This window comes from Gymnoscopelus braueri (assembly GCF_963280865.1).
Source record: "Gymnoscopelus braueri genome assembly, chromosome: 23".
Lineage (NCBI taxonomy): Eukaryota > Metazoa > Chordata > Actinopteri > Myctophiformes > Myctophidae > Gymnoscopelus > Gymnoscopelus braueri.
Window position 1 is genome coordinate 14,648,248 of NC_137625.1, and position 19,325 is coordinate 14,667,572.

Below are 19,325 nucleotides of genomic sequence, written 5' to 3' on the forward strand. Positions count from 1 at the left end.
GGTTTCTGCCCGACAGTAACGATGAGTTGTACATTATATTTGCCCCTTCCTCTGTCTTTCTCCAGACTCGTCTAAAGAGAACCCGTACGAGGACATCGAGGTGGACAGTCAGAGTTCCCAGCAGTCCCTGCCCTCCTCTCCTGGCGCCGACACCACCATTAAGGTCAGCGTGCTAAACATGCTATAACACCACCATTAAGGTCAGCGTGCTAAACGTGCTATAACACCACCATTAAGGTCAGCGTGCTAAACATGCTATAACACCACCATTAAGGTCAGCGTGCTAAACGTGCTATAACACCACCATTAAGGTCAGCGTGCTAAACATGCTATAACACCACCATTAAGGTCAGCGTGCTAAACATGCTATAACACCACCATTAAGGTCAGTGTGCTAAACATGCTATAACACCACCATTAAGGTCAGCGTGCTAAACATGCTATAACACCACCATTAAGGTCAGCGTGCTAAACATGCTATAACACCACAATTAAGGTCAGCGTGCTAAACATGCTATAACACCACCATTAAGGTCAGCGTGCTAAACATGCTATAACACCACCATTAAGGTCAGCGTGCGGTTGGCAGCGGTTTTGGCAGGAGACACAAAGAGTCCACAGAGTTCCTACGGGAACCACTGCCTACCAGTCCGCTGGTCATCAAATTATTGGCTTAGGAAGGTGACAAAAACAAAAAAAATATCCATGAATTCAAGTCTCCAAGGGGTGAAAAGTAATTTTTTGGGTGAACTAATATACAAAAAAAACACAAAAAGTTAGAATATGGAGATAAGAGGTTTCTGCCCGACAGCAACAATATGATCCCTACATTCTATTAATTCATCCATTTGTAACTCAGAGAGTGTACAAATGAGAGTTACAGTATATTAACACTCAGGATTTGACTGTGCGCAGGCTTCCAGGCCGGGCTTCTTCAGGCAGAACTCCAACCGGAGTTTCAAGCTGCTGGACCTCCGCAGGGTCAACCAGCACCAGCGCACCCGCAGCACCGGGGGGCTGCCCTCTCCCCCCCAGCTCAGCCCCCCTTCCACCCCCTGCACCAGCCCCGAAAACACAGCCTCCTCCTGGCTCCCCGGAGACGCATACACCAGAACATGCCGCAGGATACCAACGGTGCGTGCGTGTGTGCGTGTGCGTGCGTGTGTGTGTGTACATGTACTTACTGTAATATCATTGGTTCTCAAAGTGGGGTTCGGGGACCCCCAGGGGTCCTTGAGGGAAGGTCCAGGATCCAGGGGGTCCCCACTCTAAATGATAGATAGTGTTAGGAACCAAATTGACCCTTATGGGTCTGTAACTCTGAGAGTGTACAAATGGTCCATTTGGTTCCATTTGTACACTCTGAGTTAAATTAACATTGATTTTTACAATATAAATTGGGGTCACAGAGATAGAAATGCCATTAAATGGGGGTCCGTAGCCTAATAATGCATGTCAAACTGGGGGTCCTTGAAATTAAAATGGTTGAGAATCACTGCTCGAGCCATACAAATCTTCTCTTATGGGGGGTCCCTGGCACAATACGCAATACTTTAGTTGTTTTATGGCTACAATGTTTTTGTGGAGTTAAGGTCCTTACACACCGGGGCGATTTTTTTCATGCGAATGATACGTTTTTTTTTAAAACCTTATAAAGTCAATGCAAGCTTCCACACCAGTTTTGCGGAGCGAAAAAAAGCGTCTTTTAATTATTCAGAACGAGTCCGAATTTTGCGTATATTCGCATATTCGCCGGTGTGTAACCGCCTTTAGACTTACAATTAGGAACAGATTCAGGTTGGGGTTAGGGTTAGACATTTAGAGGTTAGTTTTAGGGATTGGAGTTATGCCCTAGTCATGCTTAGTTGTGCGCAGTGATGTGGCACCAAAAATAGCAGATCTACAAGCTCACAACAACACATTGTGCTGTGCATTGTGAGTCGCAGCATGCGTGTACAACACAAGAGTGTATAAGTTGGAGTTACACACGGGTACATTAACAGTGATTTCACCGTGCAGTGACTTTGGCATTCCTAAACAAAATTACACTGGATTTGGTCCCAGACCCAGAATGTCAGCCAAGATTCCTCTGTATAGCTTCCAAACGCGTCATTCACTCATCATGGGTAGTGAGATATTTATATCCCTGGTACTGTATCAGAACATTTTTTATATGATCATGACAGTCAACTTTCCCCGACTCCAACATGGCCTCCAAGTATCACCGTAGTTCCTCCAAAAGATATCATTTACTGGAGGTTGTTGATACTTGTCCTTGTAAAATATGCAAAATGTTCCTACACCTGGGCTTGTGTATTAATGTTAATCTAATATACGTGTGTGTGTGTGTGTGTGTGTGTGTGTGTGTGTGTGTGTGTGTGTGTGTGTGTGTGTGTGTGTGTGTGTGTGTGTGTGTGTGTGTGTGTGTGTGTGTGTGTGTGTGTGTGTGTGTGTGGTGTGTGTGTGCGCGCGTGCATGCGCGTGTCTGTGTGTATGTGTGTATGTGTTATGATGGCATATAAAAGAACAGAAATCAACACCAGATGTGATGGGATCAGAACAGCATCAATTATGTGTATGGAGTGTATGAGTTATTTACAACAGGGGTTCTCAAAGTGGGGTCTGGGTGCCCCCTTGTGCCCTTGAAGAGGTTCCAAGAGGGCCCCCAGCAAAATGAGTTAATATAGCATCAAAATAAGTTTAACCACCAAACAATTTTTATACTTCGGCTATTCGAAAATGGCCAATCTACAAGCTCACAACGGAACGTGATGCAACGCACCGTTAACAGTTATTTTCAACACAAATGATTTTTTATGGGGTTACCTGCACAACATCTTTTCAGATAGGGGTCCACAGCCAAATACATATAGGGGTCCTTGATATGAGAAAGTGTGAGAACCGCCGACTTACATCAACTCTTGTCAACAGGTTGTACTGAAAATCAACAGTATCTTTGAGGCTCGCATTGGGAAGAAACATCTGAGAAGAGTGTACCATTATGCAGAGACCAGCTCAGGGAGAGGTGAGAACATGGTGATAATAAGTATCACTTTTTCAATGTTTGGTGGGGTCTTTTCACCAGCTAAATTCTCCATGTGTCTCTTTGCAGTTACAGATGACAACAGTGACTCAGAGAGCGAGGTGGAGGAGAGGACGAAAGGTATTAGTATGACAATGCCTGCAACAACGTAAGAGCACATTTGTACGGTGTGGCTCTAGCAGTGGTTCTCAACCTTTTTTATTTCATGGACCCCCAGTTTGATATGCATCAGGCCACGGACCCCCCGTTTGATGCAAAAACGTATTTTTAAATCTCTGAGACCCCACTCTACAATGTAAAATTGTCAGTGTGTTAACTCTGAGAGTGTACAAATGGAACCGCAAGGGTCCATTTGGTTCCATTTCTACACTCTCAGAGTTATAGACTCACGAGGGTCCATGTGGTTCCTAACAATCCATCCATTTGGCTGGGGGCCCCCTGGAAACCCCACTTTGAGAACCAGTGCATTATGTCATGGACCCCTTCCATTTGTACAACTTGTGGTTGCATTTGTACAGATCTATTCCCATCCTAACTATCAATCATTTAGCTGCCCCCCCCCCCCACCCCCCCAAGGACCCCTAGCCTATAACAAAGTCACAAAAGTGACTGCAAGGTCACGGTGCATCTGATATGCTGATCCGATCTGCAAGCTCACAACGTGTCACGATGTGCCGCGTTGTGGTCTTATAGATCAGCAATTTTCGGACATTTTAAACACTTAAACCCCAGGATCCATATTCTGAGGGGAAACTTTCGCGGTAAATAGCAGATCTACACGCTCTCAACGCGTCACGTCGTTACGTGTTGAGAGCTTGTAGAGCGGCTATTTTTAGCGAAGATATTTAAAGATGGGGTGCCATGATATTTTTCAACCTTAAAACCTGATCATAAGGTATTATTATTATGTAAGGATTTTTTTCAAAAAAAAAAAAAGTGTACAGTAAGTGTAAAATGTTGTTTTTATGTGGACACGCCTCCAGTTCATTAAGTATACCTGGTTCTCACCTTAGCACCTCCTCCACCACCTTAGCACCACCCACCTGTCCTAGTCCCTCCTCCTCCTCATGCCCACACCTGTTGTGTTATGATAATGAGGGGGAGGGTATGGCATTGTGATGTCACAATGCCCCTGTTTCTCTATTGGCACTTTTGACCCTCAAGGTTTCAGCCTCCAGGAAGAAACTCCAAATAGTCAGAGAAGACATAAAACACCATAAAAACACCACCGGGGGGCTTAATGAAGTTCTATCAACCTCATAGACACATGAAAAACAGAAAAAGTGCAAAACCATGGCACCACCTCTTTAATGTAGAACGAAAACAGAAAAGACACTATAGGGCATAGCCATGATGGCCATTTTGTGGTGCCACAGATAGAAAACCCATGAATTCTTCCCATATAGAGATTTCCAAAAAAAATTACCATTAATTATTTTAAGCCTGGAACCAAGACATCCAGGGGCCTGTTCCTCAAAAGGTGAATTAACAAAGCCTGGCCTTAAGCCAAATCAAGGCTTGACAAAGTCGGGTCCGAAAAGCCTCGTTTGTTCCGTTCCTCAGACGCCAAGCCAGGCTGAAAAGGAGCAACTTTGTCGAGCTAGACCTTGTCAAGCCAGGCTGTGTCCAGCCAGGATAATGAAGCCAGGCTGAATGGGCGGCGATTCGCCGACGACGTATTTCTATAAAAGACCATGAACTCGAGCGCAGATTCCTTGAACTTGACCAATCATGGCAGCGGGGAACAAAACTCGCGCAGCGTTTTTCTCTGTGGCCGAACAGCAGCAGCTCATGCAAGCATATGAGGAAGTGAAACATGTTATCAACAGAAAAGGAAACACGGCCGTTATTAATAAATCCAGGGAGAAAGCGTGGCAAAGTATTGCAAGACACACAGAGTGTGTGTGTGTGTGTGTGTGTGTGTGTGTGTGTGTGTGTGTGTGTGTGTGTGTGTGCGAGCGCGCGCGTGTGTGGGTGTGTGTGTGTGTGTGTGTGTGTGTGTGTGTGTGTGTGTGTGTGTGTGTGTGTGTGTGTGTGTGTGTGTGTGTGTGTTTGCGACGGACGGGCAACGGAACGGGACGGGACGGGACGGGGACGGGACGGGGGGACGGCGGTGTACTGCGACGGGGTCCGCAACGGGACGCACGGGACGGACGGGACGGGGGGGGGAGGGGTTGACCGACGGGATGAGCGGGGGACGGGACGAGACACGCAATAACCCCACATTTGCAAGACCACTTTGGTAGAGGTTTGGGTTGTGTAGTTACCTTGCCATCATGATGTAACTCCAAAGGTGGACAAGAAATAAAAAACAAAACAATTTCTCCATTGACTAGAAATTGATCATTTAAAATATGCTCCTTATTGACTTACACAGAGGCTCCTTTAAACCCGTAACTAATAATTTATATATATATTTAAATATATATATATATTATATATATATTATATATTTATATATATGTATATATATATATATATATATATATATATATATATATATATATATATATATATATATATATTTATATATATATATATATATATGTGTGTATATGTATGTGTTAGACATTTTTTATAATATTTTTAAAAAATGGTAATATATTATCAAACATCTAACAACAATATGAACTATAGTGTTAACAGAGTGACAATGACATATCACATGAGTCATTGTGAAACAATTATGATTCATGGTCACACACTATTTCAGTAATATAATTACATTGATTATATCTTATTGTATTGATTTCATTTTATTTGAATGCAGGGTCATTAAAATGAGTCCATATACAAACACATGTTTTGAATTAACTGTGGAAAAACTTGAAGAACAAGGCACTGGCTTAAGTAAGCTTGGCTGTTAGCCTGCTCCTGACCAGGCTAACTTCACAGCTAAATTGCCATGGTAACTAAGCTAGGCTTGCTTCAATTCTCTTTTGAGGAATCGGATAAGGCTAAACTTAGCCAGGGTGAACTGGCTAAACTAATCTTCAAGATAATTCACCTTTTGAGGAACCGAGTCAGCTCTAATCCTGGCTAAATTAAGCCAGGATAGGTGGTAAAGCCAGGCTTTAGCTCTAATTCACCTTTTGAGGAACAGGCCCCAGGTTCCTGGTGAATTTGAAACATGAAACATCTGATTCTGTGTATTATAATTTTTTAATATTTAATTATATATACCCTTTTTTTGCGGTTTTCAAATATGTTTTGGCACAGAATCAAATGTTTCATGCTGGATGGCTTGGTTCCAGGCTTAAAATAACTTACATTTTCGGAAATCTCTATGGGAAAAATGAATGTGTTTTCTATCGGTGGATGTCCACCACCACTGCTATGCCATATATAGCATAGGGACTCCGCTCAGCCATATGGGGTTTAAGTGGTTAAAGGCATAGTTCACCCAAATAAATATTTTTTTTCTATCGATTAGTCACCCCATGGAGACTTGAATTCATGGATATTTTTTTGTTTTTGTTGCATTCCTAAACTAATAATTTGATGACCAGCGGACCGGTAGGCAACGGTTCCAGTAGGAAACACAAAGGAGACACTGCTGCCGGTCATCAAATTATTGGCTTAGAAATGTGAGAATTTTTTTTCAAGTCTCCATGGGGTGACTAATTGATAGGAAAAGAAAGTCATTTGGGGGTTGAACTATCCCTTTAAGTGTGAAATATCTTAAGAGATCCGGGGTTACAAAAGTCACCTCCCTTTCGCCCCCGGCAGCAGAGCGGCAGCGTCTGGTGTCGGTCCAGTCCATTCTGAGCCAGCCCAACCAGAGCCAGGTCCACCACAACAACACCAGGCCCGGCACTCTGGACAAAACACTCAAACAGGAGCTCCTTCAACGGCAGCTCTTTGAGTACTTCCTGGTGGTGTCACTGCACAGGCCCAAGGCTGGCGGCCCCTACCTGCCGGAGGTCACACAGCAGTTCCCCGTGAAGGTGAGGAGCCGAGAAGGAACAAGTGTTGATACTTTTATGCTTTCTGCATCGCTACTGTAACTGTAAATGGCTTTTGAACCAGTGGTTGGAAAAGTACTCACATGTTTTATTTAAGTAAAAGTATCAATACTGCAATGTAGAAAAACTGTTACAAGTAAAAGTCCGGAATTCAAAATTTACTTGAGTAAAAGTACTAAAGTATTGGCATCAAAATGTACTTAAAGTACCAAAAGTAAAAGTACTCATTATGCAGAATGTCCCATTTCAAGTGTTCAAATGTATATATATTTTTTGAAAATAGCAGATCTACGATGCGACGCATTGTACTGGAGTAAAAGTATAATATTTGTTTATAATATGTAGTGGAGTAGAAGTAAAAGTATCGGAAATTGGAAATACTCAAGTTAAAGGTAGGGTAAGTGATTTGCGTTGGTTAAAATAATTGTTAAATAGCTCTATATTCTGATAGTACTCATTGCTATAGAGTGTTTGTTCAGTATTAGGAGTCTCTTTGTCTCTCCACCTCTTTATTAAACAGAAAATGCATTTTCGTTTCAGTTTCAGTTTCATTTCCAATTTTATCCAACCAGGACAGAGAACTCAATCAGTATACAGATTAAACAAGTGAAATTGGAAGTGATGACACTAAGAAATGAGCATGCAAAATTGGAACTGGAACACTATACAAATTAAGCTTAAAAATTGGTACTTTCTCCTGATTGGCTGAGATTTTGACACCTACCGAAAAATTTATTTTCTGTTTATTAAAGAGCTGGAGAGACAGGGAGACATCTGTTACTGAAAAAACACTCTATAGCAATGATTAATACTTTTTGTTTTAACCAAAAAATATCACTTACCCTATCTTTAAGTACAAATGCTTCAAAATTATCCTTAAGTACAGTACTTAAGTAAATGTACTCAGTTACTTTCCACCATAGTAACTGGAATTGTCTCCTCTAAGAAAATGATTGGTAGCACACAATTAGCCATGCTATGAATGTGAGGTATAGCTTAAAGATTATGCTGACAATGCTCTATATTTAATAGACAAAATGATTAACTTCCTTTGGTTTGTGTTCTTTTTGTAAAGGATGTGCAGGCACTTCAGTGGCTGGATACATCGGTATGTTTTCTCTCCCACAGATTGGCTGATAACTAAATCCCTTCTGTATTTGTTTTGCAGTTGGAACGCAGCTTTAAGTTCATGAGGGAGACAGAAGACCAGTTGAGGATCATCCCTCAGTTCTGTTTCCCTGACGCCAAAGACTGGCAGCCTGTAGAGAGCTACCCCAGGTGAGGTCCATGTTAGTAGTAGATCTGCTATTTTTGAAAAATCGAGAAAATTTGTGCAAATCTTTGAATATATATTCTACAGTTTTTTAAAGAAAAAAAAACGTATGTCTATATATCAGTGGTGCTCCAACTTTTCCATGTCAAGGACGCCCAAAATGATATGTATTTGGCCGCGGACCCCCATCTCAAAATATGTTGTTCCAGGGACCCCCAGAAGACAGATCGGAGTTAAAAATGTTTGCTTTAATTAAAACATAATACTGTAGATTTGCAAAAATAGCAGATCTACAAGCTCATAGTGCGGCACTCGGTGCCATGCTATGAGCTTGTATATCTGCTATTTTTGAATAGCCAAAGAAATCTAAAATGAAATCTGAGATGCGTTCCCGGTCTTAAACGGTTAAGCTGGTCGGCTGCCATTTTCTATGAGCTTCAGTTCTCATTGGGAAAGGTTTTCCTAAAGAAACACATCATAACGTTGCAAACTGCATCATTTCAGTCAGGGGAATAAGGAACCTTATGCAACACAGATGCTGACAGTGTCACATCTAAAGGCTGAATGCTGTCTATTGCACCTTTTCATTTATGCTCCATCCATATAGTACAAGCTGACAACTCGTTCCGACGTGATGAGAACTGCACATTTAGCATGTGTGTTAATGCACATGTGTATATGACTTTAGAAACGTGTGTTTTGTGTGTGTTTAGGAATGTGCTTATTTAAACATGTTTGTCGCGCCTCCGGCCAAGTGGAGCTTACTATGTCACCGTGCTTGGGTTGTGTGTGTGTGTCTCTGTCCGTCTGTGTTTAGCTCCCATTGGCTCGCGCCCCCATGTGACTCGAAACTCCGTGCTGAAATGCCAGCAGCTGCACTGCCTGTATACAGCCTCCAGAGTGCGGCAGAGTGCACTACTACAGTGTGGTTGAAATATAGCAGCCACAGTCAATCTGCGTTCGCTTCCAGCGTTCGCGCGTCTTACTTGTAATATGTAGCCTACTGTATGCATGTATGTGTGCGAGGCGTGAGTGTGTTTGAGTTTATGTGAACAGGAGTGTAGTTGTGTTGCTCCTACAATGATGGGTTTTATAAGCCCATATGGGCCTTAAAGGTCAATTTTGACACTTTGAGACAGAGGCATCATTTCAGAGAGAACAAGATATGACACAGTCATATTATACCAGGTTGCGGCATGGCTATTTTAGCTATCTATCTAATAGCCGACGGTTGAAAGTGCTCACGTGGCCTATAGTTGCTTCTTTTGGGCTTGTTTTCCTAGACATGGTTGCTTATTTCTCTCACGGCAACGTTGAAAGGCCAAATGAGGAACAGCGCCACAGTTCATAGAGATACATACAGTGGCCGAACACAGTATTGCGGGTCGTCTTTAGATCCCATATTCTGAGAGGACATTGAGTCCTCATTGGCTAAATGACCAGCCAATGAGGAAAAAGTCACGCAAAAGGGCCAGCCAATGAGTAAAAAGTCACTACTAGCTGGAGTGTAGATAGAGACCAGGTTTGGCAACCTGGTAAAAACTAAACAAAAACATACAGGGTGGCAAAAAAGTGACTTGGAGTGAGGTGGAGAAACTGTGCATCAAATAACAGATTTTGAGGTTAAATGTGAACGCTAGGGGGCGGCATTTACCATCCCCTGGGGCCTCAAATGACACTCCTGCTGTATGTCATTCCTATTAATTACAGCCACAGATGTGTTTCGCTGCTGACGGGCAGAAACCTTGTATCTCCATATTTTTCTTTGACAAACTATGCTGGTATGACATTGTTGAGCAAAAGTAACTACGTACTAGATTTTTTTTTAAGTAAAAGTGGTTAAGTGTATCTGTAGTTTTTATAAATATTAAACCAATGAAAAGTATTAACCAGAGCGTGTGACTAATAATAACTACATTGGATCCATTAGAACACAGGTTCTTTTTTTCTCCCCCATTTCCTGAAAAAGGTTTTGGACTTACAAGGTTTCCAGGGGACAGTGATGACATTGTGTGTTTGCTTTGGCTCTTTCTGTGCAGTGAAATGTTCTCCTTTGTTTTGACTGGCGAGGACGGGAGCAGAAGGTTCGGATACTGCCGGCGTTTACTGGTAAATAAGAATGAAAACAAACATCGTTAATACATTTCCTGTACATTTATTTATTTGTGGCTCCCCAATCCTCCCCCCCCCCCGCCCCCAACCCCCCCCCCCCCCCTCTTCTGTGGAGCTACTGGACAGGAAGTGACCAAGTACGTGTCAGCTGGATAAATAAAGAAAATAGCCCACATAGCCGACGCACTTGTGGGAAAATGCGGCCAGTCTCAGATTCTGGACTGGGAGGGTGTGCGTGTGCGTGTGCGTGTGCACGTGTGCGTGTGCGTGTGCGTGTGCGTGTGTGTGTGTGTGTGTGTGTGCGTGTGCGTGTGTGCGCGTGCCTTTGACCGTGTGTGACATCAGTGTTTTATTGGCTCCAATTTTATACGGTACAAAATGTTCTGCAGGGCATGGAATTGTATGTTTATGTTCTCTTTTTGTCCCCCCTTCTTCCTCTTTACCATCATCCTTCTATTCCTCCCCCTCTCAGCCCAGCGGTAGAGGGAAGCGTCTTCCAGAGGTGTACTGTATTGTGAGCCACCTGGGATGTTTCAACCTGTTCTCCAAGGTAAACTGAACCTGATGAACGCTTCATCCACATGAGGATGCCCCTTAAAGGGATAGTTCACCCAAAACATTTCTTTTTTTCTATCGATTAGTCACCCCATGGAGACTTGAATTCATGGATATTTTTTTCCATGGGGTGACTACTCGATAGGAAAAAAAGTAATTTTGGGGGTGAACTATCCCTTTAAGTCAGAGCCCTTTGCATGAATTGTGGCTGTTATTAACTAAGCATTTCTTGTAAAAGAGATTTATAGCCATTCATGTCACAGAGCCCCAAAAGGAACGGCTTAAACGATCACTTTGAAGATGTCACAAGCAGTGGTGTAAAGTAACTAAGTACATTTACTCAAGTACTGTACTTAAGTCCAATTTTGAGGTACTTATACTTTACTGGAGTATTTCCAATTTTCAGTACTTTGCATCTCAGAGGCAAATATTGTAATTTTACTCCAGTACTATTATTTGACCATTTTAGTTACTAGTTACTTTGTAGTTTAGCTTACAAAACATACTCACAACTTCAGCCCTTAACTTTGGCTATATGAAAATAGCCGATCGCGACGCATTGTGAGCTTGTAGATCGGCTATTTTCAAACGATTTTTGTACATTTTATACACTTGAAAACCCGTGAAATGGGACTTTCTGCATAATGAGTACTTTAACTTTTGGTACTTTAAGTACATTTTGATACCAATACTTTTGTACTTTCACTCAAGTACATTTTGAATTCCGGACTTTTACTTGTAACAGAGTATTTGTACATAGCAGTATTGATACTTTTCAAATTGAGTACTTTTCCCACCACTGGTCACAAGAAACAAACCACCATTACAGATCTTTAGAGGGGTATACAAAAAGCATGTGCAAAACAGCGATTTGTGGAATTTATAGATGGATGTGGACCTGCGTGTGTGTGCGTGCATTTTTTGCTAATACAGTATGTGTGCTCCATCCAGGTACTGGATGAGGTGGAGAGACGCAGGGCTCTGTCTCCAGCGCTGGTCCAGCCCTTCATGAGAGCCATCATGGAGGCCCAGTTTCCTGCTCCAGGAAAAACCATCACCATCAAAACCTTCCTGCCTGGATCGGGCACCGAGGTGAAACCCACATGGGACTTTTATCAAAGGTTTTTCAGTGGTGTAAAATAACTAAGTACATCAAGTACTGTACTTTTACTTTTACTTTACTGGAGTATTTCCAATTTGAAATGCATTTCCAAGCCTCATAACTCCCTTCATCATCACTGTCAACACGCCATACACACAGTGAAATCCACATTAATTTATCCATGTGTATGCACAAATGTAACCAAATGGATCCTTCTGGGGTTAATTTGTATGAGTTTGAACAAGATCTAGTAGTAGCAAAAAAGAGTGTTTTGAACAAAATGCTAAATGGCTTGTCAGGCGGAAATGGGCAGAGGAATACAGGGGAAATTGTAACTTACAAGTTAAGAGTTACTGCATGGGCCAAAACGTGAAGCAGCCTGTTATAGCGCCACCATGAGGCCGATAGAAAAGTCTGGGATGGTGGTTCTTCCTTGGCCTAAGGAGTGTCTATGCATGCAAAGTATCAAGCTGATCAATCCCACTGTGACAGAGATTAGCTGTTCACAGACACACCGACAGACAGACAGACAGACAGACAGACAGACAAACTAACAGTTGTCTCTGTGTCTCTTTCTCTTTGACTCTGTCTCTGTCTCTGTCTCTGTGTCTCTCTGTCTCTCTAGACGATGGAGCTGTGTCGTCCATCAGACTCACGTCTGGAGCACGTGGACTTTGAGTGTCTGTTCTCCTGTCTGAGCCTAAGGCTGCTCTTCAAGGTGCTGGGCTCTCTGCTGCTGGAGCGAAGGGTCATTTTCACCGCCGACAAGCTCAGGTAGGTGTGCACGCACGCACGCACGCGCACACACACACACACACACACACACACACACACACACACACACACACACACACACACACACACACACACACACACACACACACACACACACACACACACACACACACACAATCTTTTTGATAAAGTTTGTCGGTAATATTGTTTTGGGTTGTTTTGTTTTTTGTTGTGTGTCTGTGTGAGCATCACATATGGAGTCAAATTCCGTGGAAGTTCAAGCCGGGGCTGCTTATGCCATTGGGCGTCTGGGCGGTCCTTGAGTTGGTTCCAGGGGGTAAATTAACACTAAGGATTGTACAGTGTAGGTTGTAGTCCAAGAAATACAAATCATATCAAAATGGGGTCGGTGGCCTTTTTTTTACCAAGCAGAAAAACAACAATGCATATGTAACTGTAATGTAATGTTAATCATGAGTTATTAAACCTGTGGGTGGTCCAGACATTTGACTGCATTCTTTTATCTGCTTGTAATAGTAGGTTTTAAGGCTGTCCCAATTCAGTCCGGGGGAATCTGCCACGGGGGTTAGATTCTGAGGGAAGCCTGCTGTTGAAAAGCTTTACCAGGGTCAGTTAGTTTGTTTTCTTGGGGGGATAAACCCGGTGGGAGCCAGATAGAAGGGGGGTCACAGAGCCAGATAGAGGGGGGTCACAGCGGTCCAGGACAGGAATGCAGAACGGGATGACGTGTGTTAAAGAGTTATGTGGTGTGTAGGGTCCCTTCCTGGGAAATGTTGATACCATGGGGAATAGTCTTAAAGACTGGGAGTATTTGAGTTGACGGCGCCCTCGCGTGGTAAGAGTAAGAAATTCATTCTGTCCCCTGCTTTCAAAAAGTGAAAATAGCCGATATGCAAGCTCACAACGTGTCACATCGATCCACAAGCTCATGTTGTGAGCTTTTAGATTTTTGTGTTATTCTTGAAATGTCCTGAATGTTTTGGAAACTTTAGCCTATCATGGCATCATGCCCAAAATAGGGATGCCAAGTTGAAAACTTGTAGGACGGCTATTTTTGGCAAAGCAATTTGGCCTGGAGGGAAAAGGAAGGGGACCAAGTATAGACCCAGTTCAACAAAGTCCATAGGTTAATGTGGTTGACTTTACCCAACAAAATGCATTAGACATACATATCTTTGCTGTCAGGCAGAAACCTCGTATCTCCTTTCAACTTTTAACGTTGTTTTTTCCCCCGTAAATTTACACTCTACTTCATCATACAAGAGTGTCACACAAAAGTAGTGAAAACAGCAGATCTACAAGCTCGCAACTCATCACAGGCTTGCAGATCGGCTAGTTTCACAGATAAAAAAAAAAGCAGATATACAAGCTCATAGCGCGGCACTCGGTGCCGCGCTATGAGCTTGTAGATCTGCTTTTTTTTTTATCTAGATTTTTTGGGCAAATCATTGAATATATAATTATGTACGTTTTAAAGCGAACATTTTTAACTCTGATCTGTCCTTCTGGGGGGTCCCTGGAACAACATATTTTGAGATGGGGGTCCGCGGCCAAATACATATCATTTTGGGTGGTCCTTGACATGGAAAAGTTGGAGCACCACTGATAAAGCAACATACTTTTTTTTTTTTCAAAAAACAGTTTGTAGAATATATATTCAAAGATTTGCACAAAGTGTTCACTATTTTTCAAAAATAGCAGATCTACAAGCTCGTAGCTCGGCACTCGGTGCCGCGCTATGAGCTTGTAGATCTGCTATTTTTGAATAGCCAAAGAAATCTTAAAATGACACAGATGCGTTCCGGGTCTTAATAGGTTAAATAATAACAATTGGACATACAATATCCTAACAACAGAATGAAACCCCTCCGTTAGTTTTTCCTCTCACTGGGTTCCCCTCTCTCTTGCTCTCTGCTTGGCAGTACGTTGTCCCAGTGCTGCCACGCCATGGTGGCGCTGCTGTACCCGTTCGTGTGGCAGCACACCTACATCCCTGTGCTGCCCTCGGCCATGCTGGACATCGTGTGCTCCCCCACGCCCTTCATCGTGGGCCTGCTGTCCAGCTCCCTGCCCCAGCTGACTGAACTGCCCCTGGAGGAGGTCTGAGAGTTCAAATGGCTTGACATGCATATATACACACACACGCACGCGCATGCGCGCACACACACACGCACACACACTCGTGTTTTTCAACATGCTAACCACTTAAAGGAGTTGTTCACCCAAAAAATGACTTATTTTCTATCAATTACACTCCCCATGAAGCCTTGAATTCATGGATTTTTTTGTTTTGTTTCTGTCGCATTCCTGAGTCAATAATTTGATGACCGGCAGAAAGATGCTAATGTCTCTGAGACTCTGCCGATCATCAAATTATTGTCTCAGGAATGCGACAAAAGTCTTATAATTGTCTAAGGGTGTATAATTGATAGAAAATAAGTCATTTTTTGGGGGGTGAACTACTCCTTTAAGCCCTACTTCTCGTATGATGAATAGTGAAAATAGCTGATCTACGCATCAAAATTGTGCTGAAATGAGGCATTTTTGGTTCGTAGCAAGTTTGTGTAAAATAGGGCTGCAACTGTTGATCATTTTCTTAGTGATTAGTATAGTTGTTTTCGATTATATAATAAATAAAAACATTCGATCAACATCAAGACCTCACAAAACATCATTTTTAAAGTAGAAACAAAACAAGTAAAATCACTCTTATTCAAAGGTATTTATCATGTCTTCATGAAAACGGATGGTCACAAAGTGCTTTACAGACCCTCAGACTCAAATACCATACAATACATTATGCAAAAAAAACAGAGGTAAGGAAATAAATGCTGAATAATTTGTCTCCTTCCACAGGTTCTGGTGGTGGACCTGGGAAACAGTCGCTTGCTCAGACAGGTGTGTAATGTCTCCACTCTGATGCCGATACTTTTGTACTTTTACTCAAGTATATTTTGAATACGGGACTTCTGCTTGTAACAGAGTATATCTACATTGCAGTAGCCTATTGATACTTTTACTTAAGTAAAACATGTGAGTACTTTTACCACTGCATGGTGACAATAAGTGTGTGATTGTTTGCAGTTAGAAGATGAAGACACTATCCTGCCCTCCAAGCTCCAATCAGCCCTGGAGAATGTCCTGGAGAGGAGGAGGGAGCTAGCCAATGAGAGAGGAGATCCACCCAGTGGTGAGGGGAATAGGCGTTGTGCTACTTAAAGGGCAAGACCACTTTGGTAGAGGTTTGGGTTGGGTAGTTACCTTGCCATGATGCAACCCCAAAGGTGGACAAGAAATCTAAAATAATTGCTTCATTGATTAGAAATTCATAATTCAAAATATGCTCCTCATTCACTTACATTGTACAGTGAAACAGCTCTTAAAGTCACTCTTTAAGCACATAAACAAACACAAACAAAGTTGATTCAGACAATATAGAACATCACCAAACGCACTCTGACTATTTGAAGATCCGGATCCGCAGATCCAGTCCTGGTTTTCTTCTTAATAAAAATAGCAAAATCAACAGGAAATCGACATTCATAAATCCGTTATTAGTTGTCATTACACAAGCATCCATGCCTTGGTTGTCCCGCACAAGCCGCCATAGTCTGCTATTTTAGTCCTGACTTGTCCTTTAACAAATTTTGCGGCCCCCCTGCAGTAGAACTCTGAGGGCCCCTTAGGAGTCACGGACCCCCTGTTGAAGACCCTATATATTTATTTTATTCATCTGTTTTCGTTGATTGTTCACCTATTAAGACATTCACAAAATAAAGACACTAGGGTTCATGAGGTTAAGTGATTTATATTTGTTTCTCTTTTTTAAATAACGTCCCTAGACTCCAGCTCTGACAGCACCGTGGTATCCGAGGCCTTCGTCCGTTTCTTCGTGGAGCTGGTCGGCCACTACCCGCTCTTCGTGGTGTCTGACCGCGAGGACGGCTACTCCTCCTCGTCCTCCTCGCCGGCGCCGTGCTCCTTCCGGCGCGAGGGCTTCCGCAAGTCGGTGTCGTCCAAGAGCGTGCGGCGCTTCCTGGAGGTCTTCATGGAGACCCAGATGTTCAGCTGGTTCATCCAGGAGAGAGAGCTCCACCGCCGGGTCGTCAGAGGTACTGCACCGCCCGGGTCAGAGGTCGTTGAGCGGTCTTTTTTAGACCTTCGGGGGTTTTAGATGCTCTGAGTCTCATGCAGCGTTCAAGTGCTGAACTTCTTCTTAACTTGAGTATTTCAATTTGTTTATACTTTTACTCCAGGCAAGGCCAAGCAAATGTACTTGTATAGCACAGTTCAACAACAAGGCAATTCAAAGCTTTACATGAAACATTAAGCAAAGGAAACACATTTGAATTCCGTAAAAAGGAAGAAGAAAGAGAAAAAAGGCAAATATTGTACTTTTTTCTTTAGCTTTAGTTACTAGTTACTTTGCAGATTTATATTATTAATGCAAAAACATAAACATCCATTTACTGATAAATGATTAAGTGTACTATTATTATAGGTTATACTACCCAGCACATAAAGTAATTAATATCACTGCAACATCTAAACATCTCTCTCTCTCTCTCTCTCTCTCTCTCTCTCTCTCTCTCTCTCTCTCTCTCTCTCTCTCTCTCTCTCTCTCTCTCTCTCTCTCTCTCTCTCTCTCTCTCTCTCTCTCTCTCTCTCTCTCTCTCTCTAGGGCTCTTTGAGCAGAGGGTACAGGAGTATTTGGAGTCCATTCGTGACAACGAGCACCGTCGGGTCAACAGGTTCCTGAAAGGCCTGGGTAAGGAACCTCCGTTCCCCTCCACTGCGTATGTCAGAACAGAATACAATCTTACATAAAAACCTTAATTTAATTTAATTTAATTTTCCATTACGCTTTAGGAAACAAGATGAAGTTCCTCTCCAAGAAATGAAATCACTACAGCTGCACCAGTAGGGAGATGAAGGTCGTTCAACCCGTGTACGGAGGTCGGTCAGCGTGGAAACAAGCTCCAGGGACTGGGGAACCTTTTTTTTGACGTTCACTTGTTAACCACTAAAGCCCTACTTTGAACTTTGGGCCATTCGAAAATGGCTTGTAGATCGGCTATTTTCAAAGGATTTCCAAAATATGGACGCCAGGTTGAAAAGTGGTTAATTCCGAGACATTTGACAGTGAGCGAGCACGATGGCAGGGGTTCAACTGCCTTGCTCAAGGACACTTTCGTAATACTGTAGGAAGCCACATCTGTCGATGGACACACTAATGCTGGCTAGTGGCTCCAGAGGTTGAGACGACCTCTCTGCTGGAGACGCAGTTGGACTAATAGTGAAGAATTGAACTTTCTCTTCTTACAAAGAGAGATGCTTCTCCAGAAGACAATCTGCACGTCTGTTCAATCAGTGTGGGTTCAAAGCACAGCAATCTTAGGTATATTATTTACTTTATGTAAGTATTTCAAATAATTACAAGCATGCTCTCTTTTGTTGTTGTTGATTCACCACCAGTTAAAGCTGCTGTAAGTGATATTTTTGGGTTAAAATACAAAGGTTTTTGTTTCCTCTATTAGCTCTTTATCAAATGACTATTACTATTGCAGATATTGATATAGAGTAGGCTACTTTGTTCAGTAACAGGGGTCTCCCTGTCGCTCTAGCTACTAAACAGAAATTCCAATTTCATCCAATCAGGAGAAAGAACCCATTTATCAGCTTAAATTTTATATTGTTCTAGTTCCAATGCTCTTCTTTTTTTTTTGCATGTTAAAACAATGTTTTATTTTTAAATCATTGTTTTCCATATCTTCCAATTTCACTTGTTTATTCAGTATCCTGCATTAGTTCTCTTTCCTGACTGGATGTTTGCTAAAGAGCTGGAGATACAGGGAGAACCATGTTACCGAACAAACACTCTATAGCAATGATTACTAACAGAATATAGACAGATATTTTTAACACTTATTTTAACAAAACAATATCACTTACAGCACCTTCAACAGCCTTCATAGGTCTATGTCAGTACTTCTTAATTCCACCAGGGGGCAGTAGTATATCTTCACTAGCTGGACAAAATGGCACTAATAATCATCATAGACCAAATTTAAAGGCACACATCTTATGCCAAACTTTCCCAAACTTTTTGCCTCAAGAGCCAAAAGCAAAACTGTGTCTCTCCCAGTGAAACAAACGTAAAAAAAATACATGATACATAAAATAATCACTTAAAGCTTATTTCAAAAGTGCTGAAAACAACTATTTTCACTATGAATTACTACCACTACCAAAACAATTATTATAATTTTTATTTCTGTTTTCTGATTTTCTTTCCTTTTTTAATTTTGGAAAATCTGTTGGATACGGAGCCCCCAGGCCTAGAAAAATCATTAACCCCTTTTTTTTCATTTAGATTTTAACTTTTTTAACTTCAGAAAATGTGTAGAATTTCTTTGGAAAGAAATTGGGATTTTGTTTCTTTTTGGAAAATAAACAAAACAAAAACAAAAACAGGATAACTTGCTTCAGCTCTGTTTTCTATGTTTGGGAAACACCATT

At 42.1% G+C, this 19,325-nt stretch overlaps 1 protein-coding gene across 1 annotated transcript in view; it reads left to right on the forward strand.

The window, feature by feature from the left end:
• Positions 1-19,030, forward strand: part of LOC308079559 (DENN domain-containing protein 2A-like) — a 29,036-nt gene extending 10,006 nt beyond the window's left edge. Inside the window, exons 8-23 of the mRNA XM_080421108.1 lie at positions 66-169; positions 916-1,134; positions 2,932-3,025; positions 3,113-3,163; positions 6,773-6,990; positions 8,177-8,286; positions 10,321-10,390; positions 10,866-10,943; positions 11,900-12,040; positions 12,676-12,824; positions 14,729-14,906; positions 15,663-15,704; positions 15,891-15,996; positions 16,649-16,918; positions 17,488-17,574; positions 17,676-19,030. Of these exons, the coding sequence (XP_080277234.1) occupies positions 66-169; positions 916-1,134; positions 2,932-3,025; positions 3,113-3,163; positions 6,773-6,990; positions 8,177-8,286; positions 10,321-10,390; positions 10,866-10,943; positions 11,900-12,040; positions 12,676-12,824; positions 14,729-14,906; positions 15,663-15,704; positions 15,891-15,996; positions 16,649-16,918; positions 17,488-17,574; positions 17,676-17,707 (1,949 nt within the window). The 3' untranslated portion in view covers positions 17,708-19,030. The remainder of the gene's footprint in view (positions 1-65; positions 170-915; positions 1,135-2,931; positions 3,026-3,112; positions 3,164-6,772; positions 6,991-8,176; positions 8,287-10,320; positions 10,391-10,865; positions 10,944-11,899; positions 12,041-12,675; positions 12,825-14,728; positions 14,907-15,662; positions 15,705-15,890; positions 15,997-16,648; positions 16,919-17,487; positions 17,575-17,675) is intronic.
• The last annotated feature ends 295 nt before the right edge of the window (positions 19,031-19,325 follow it).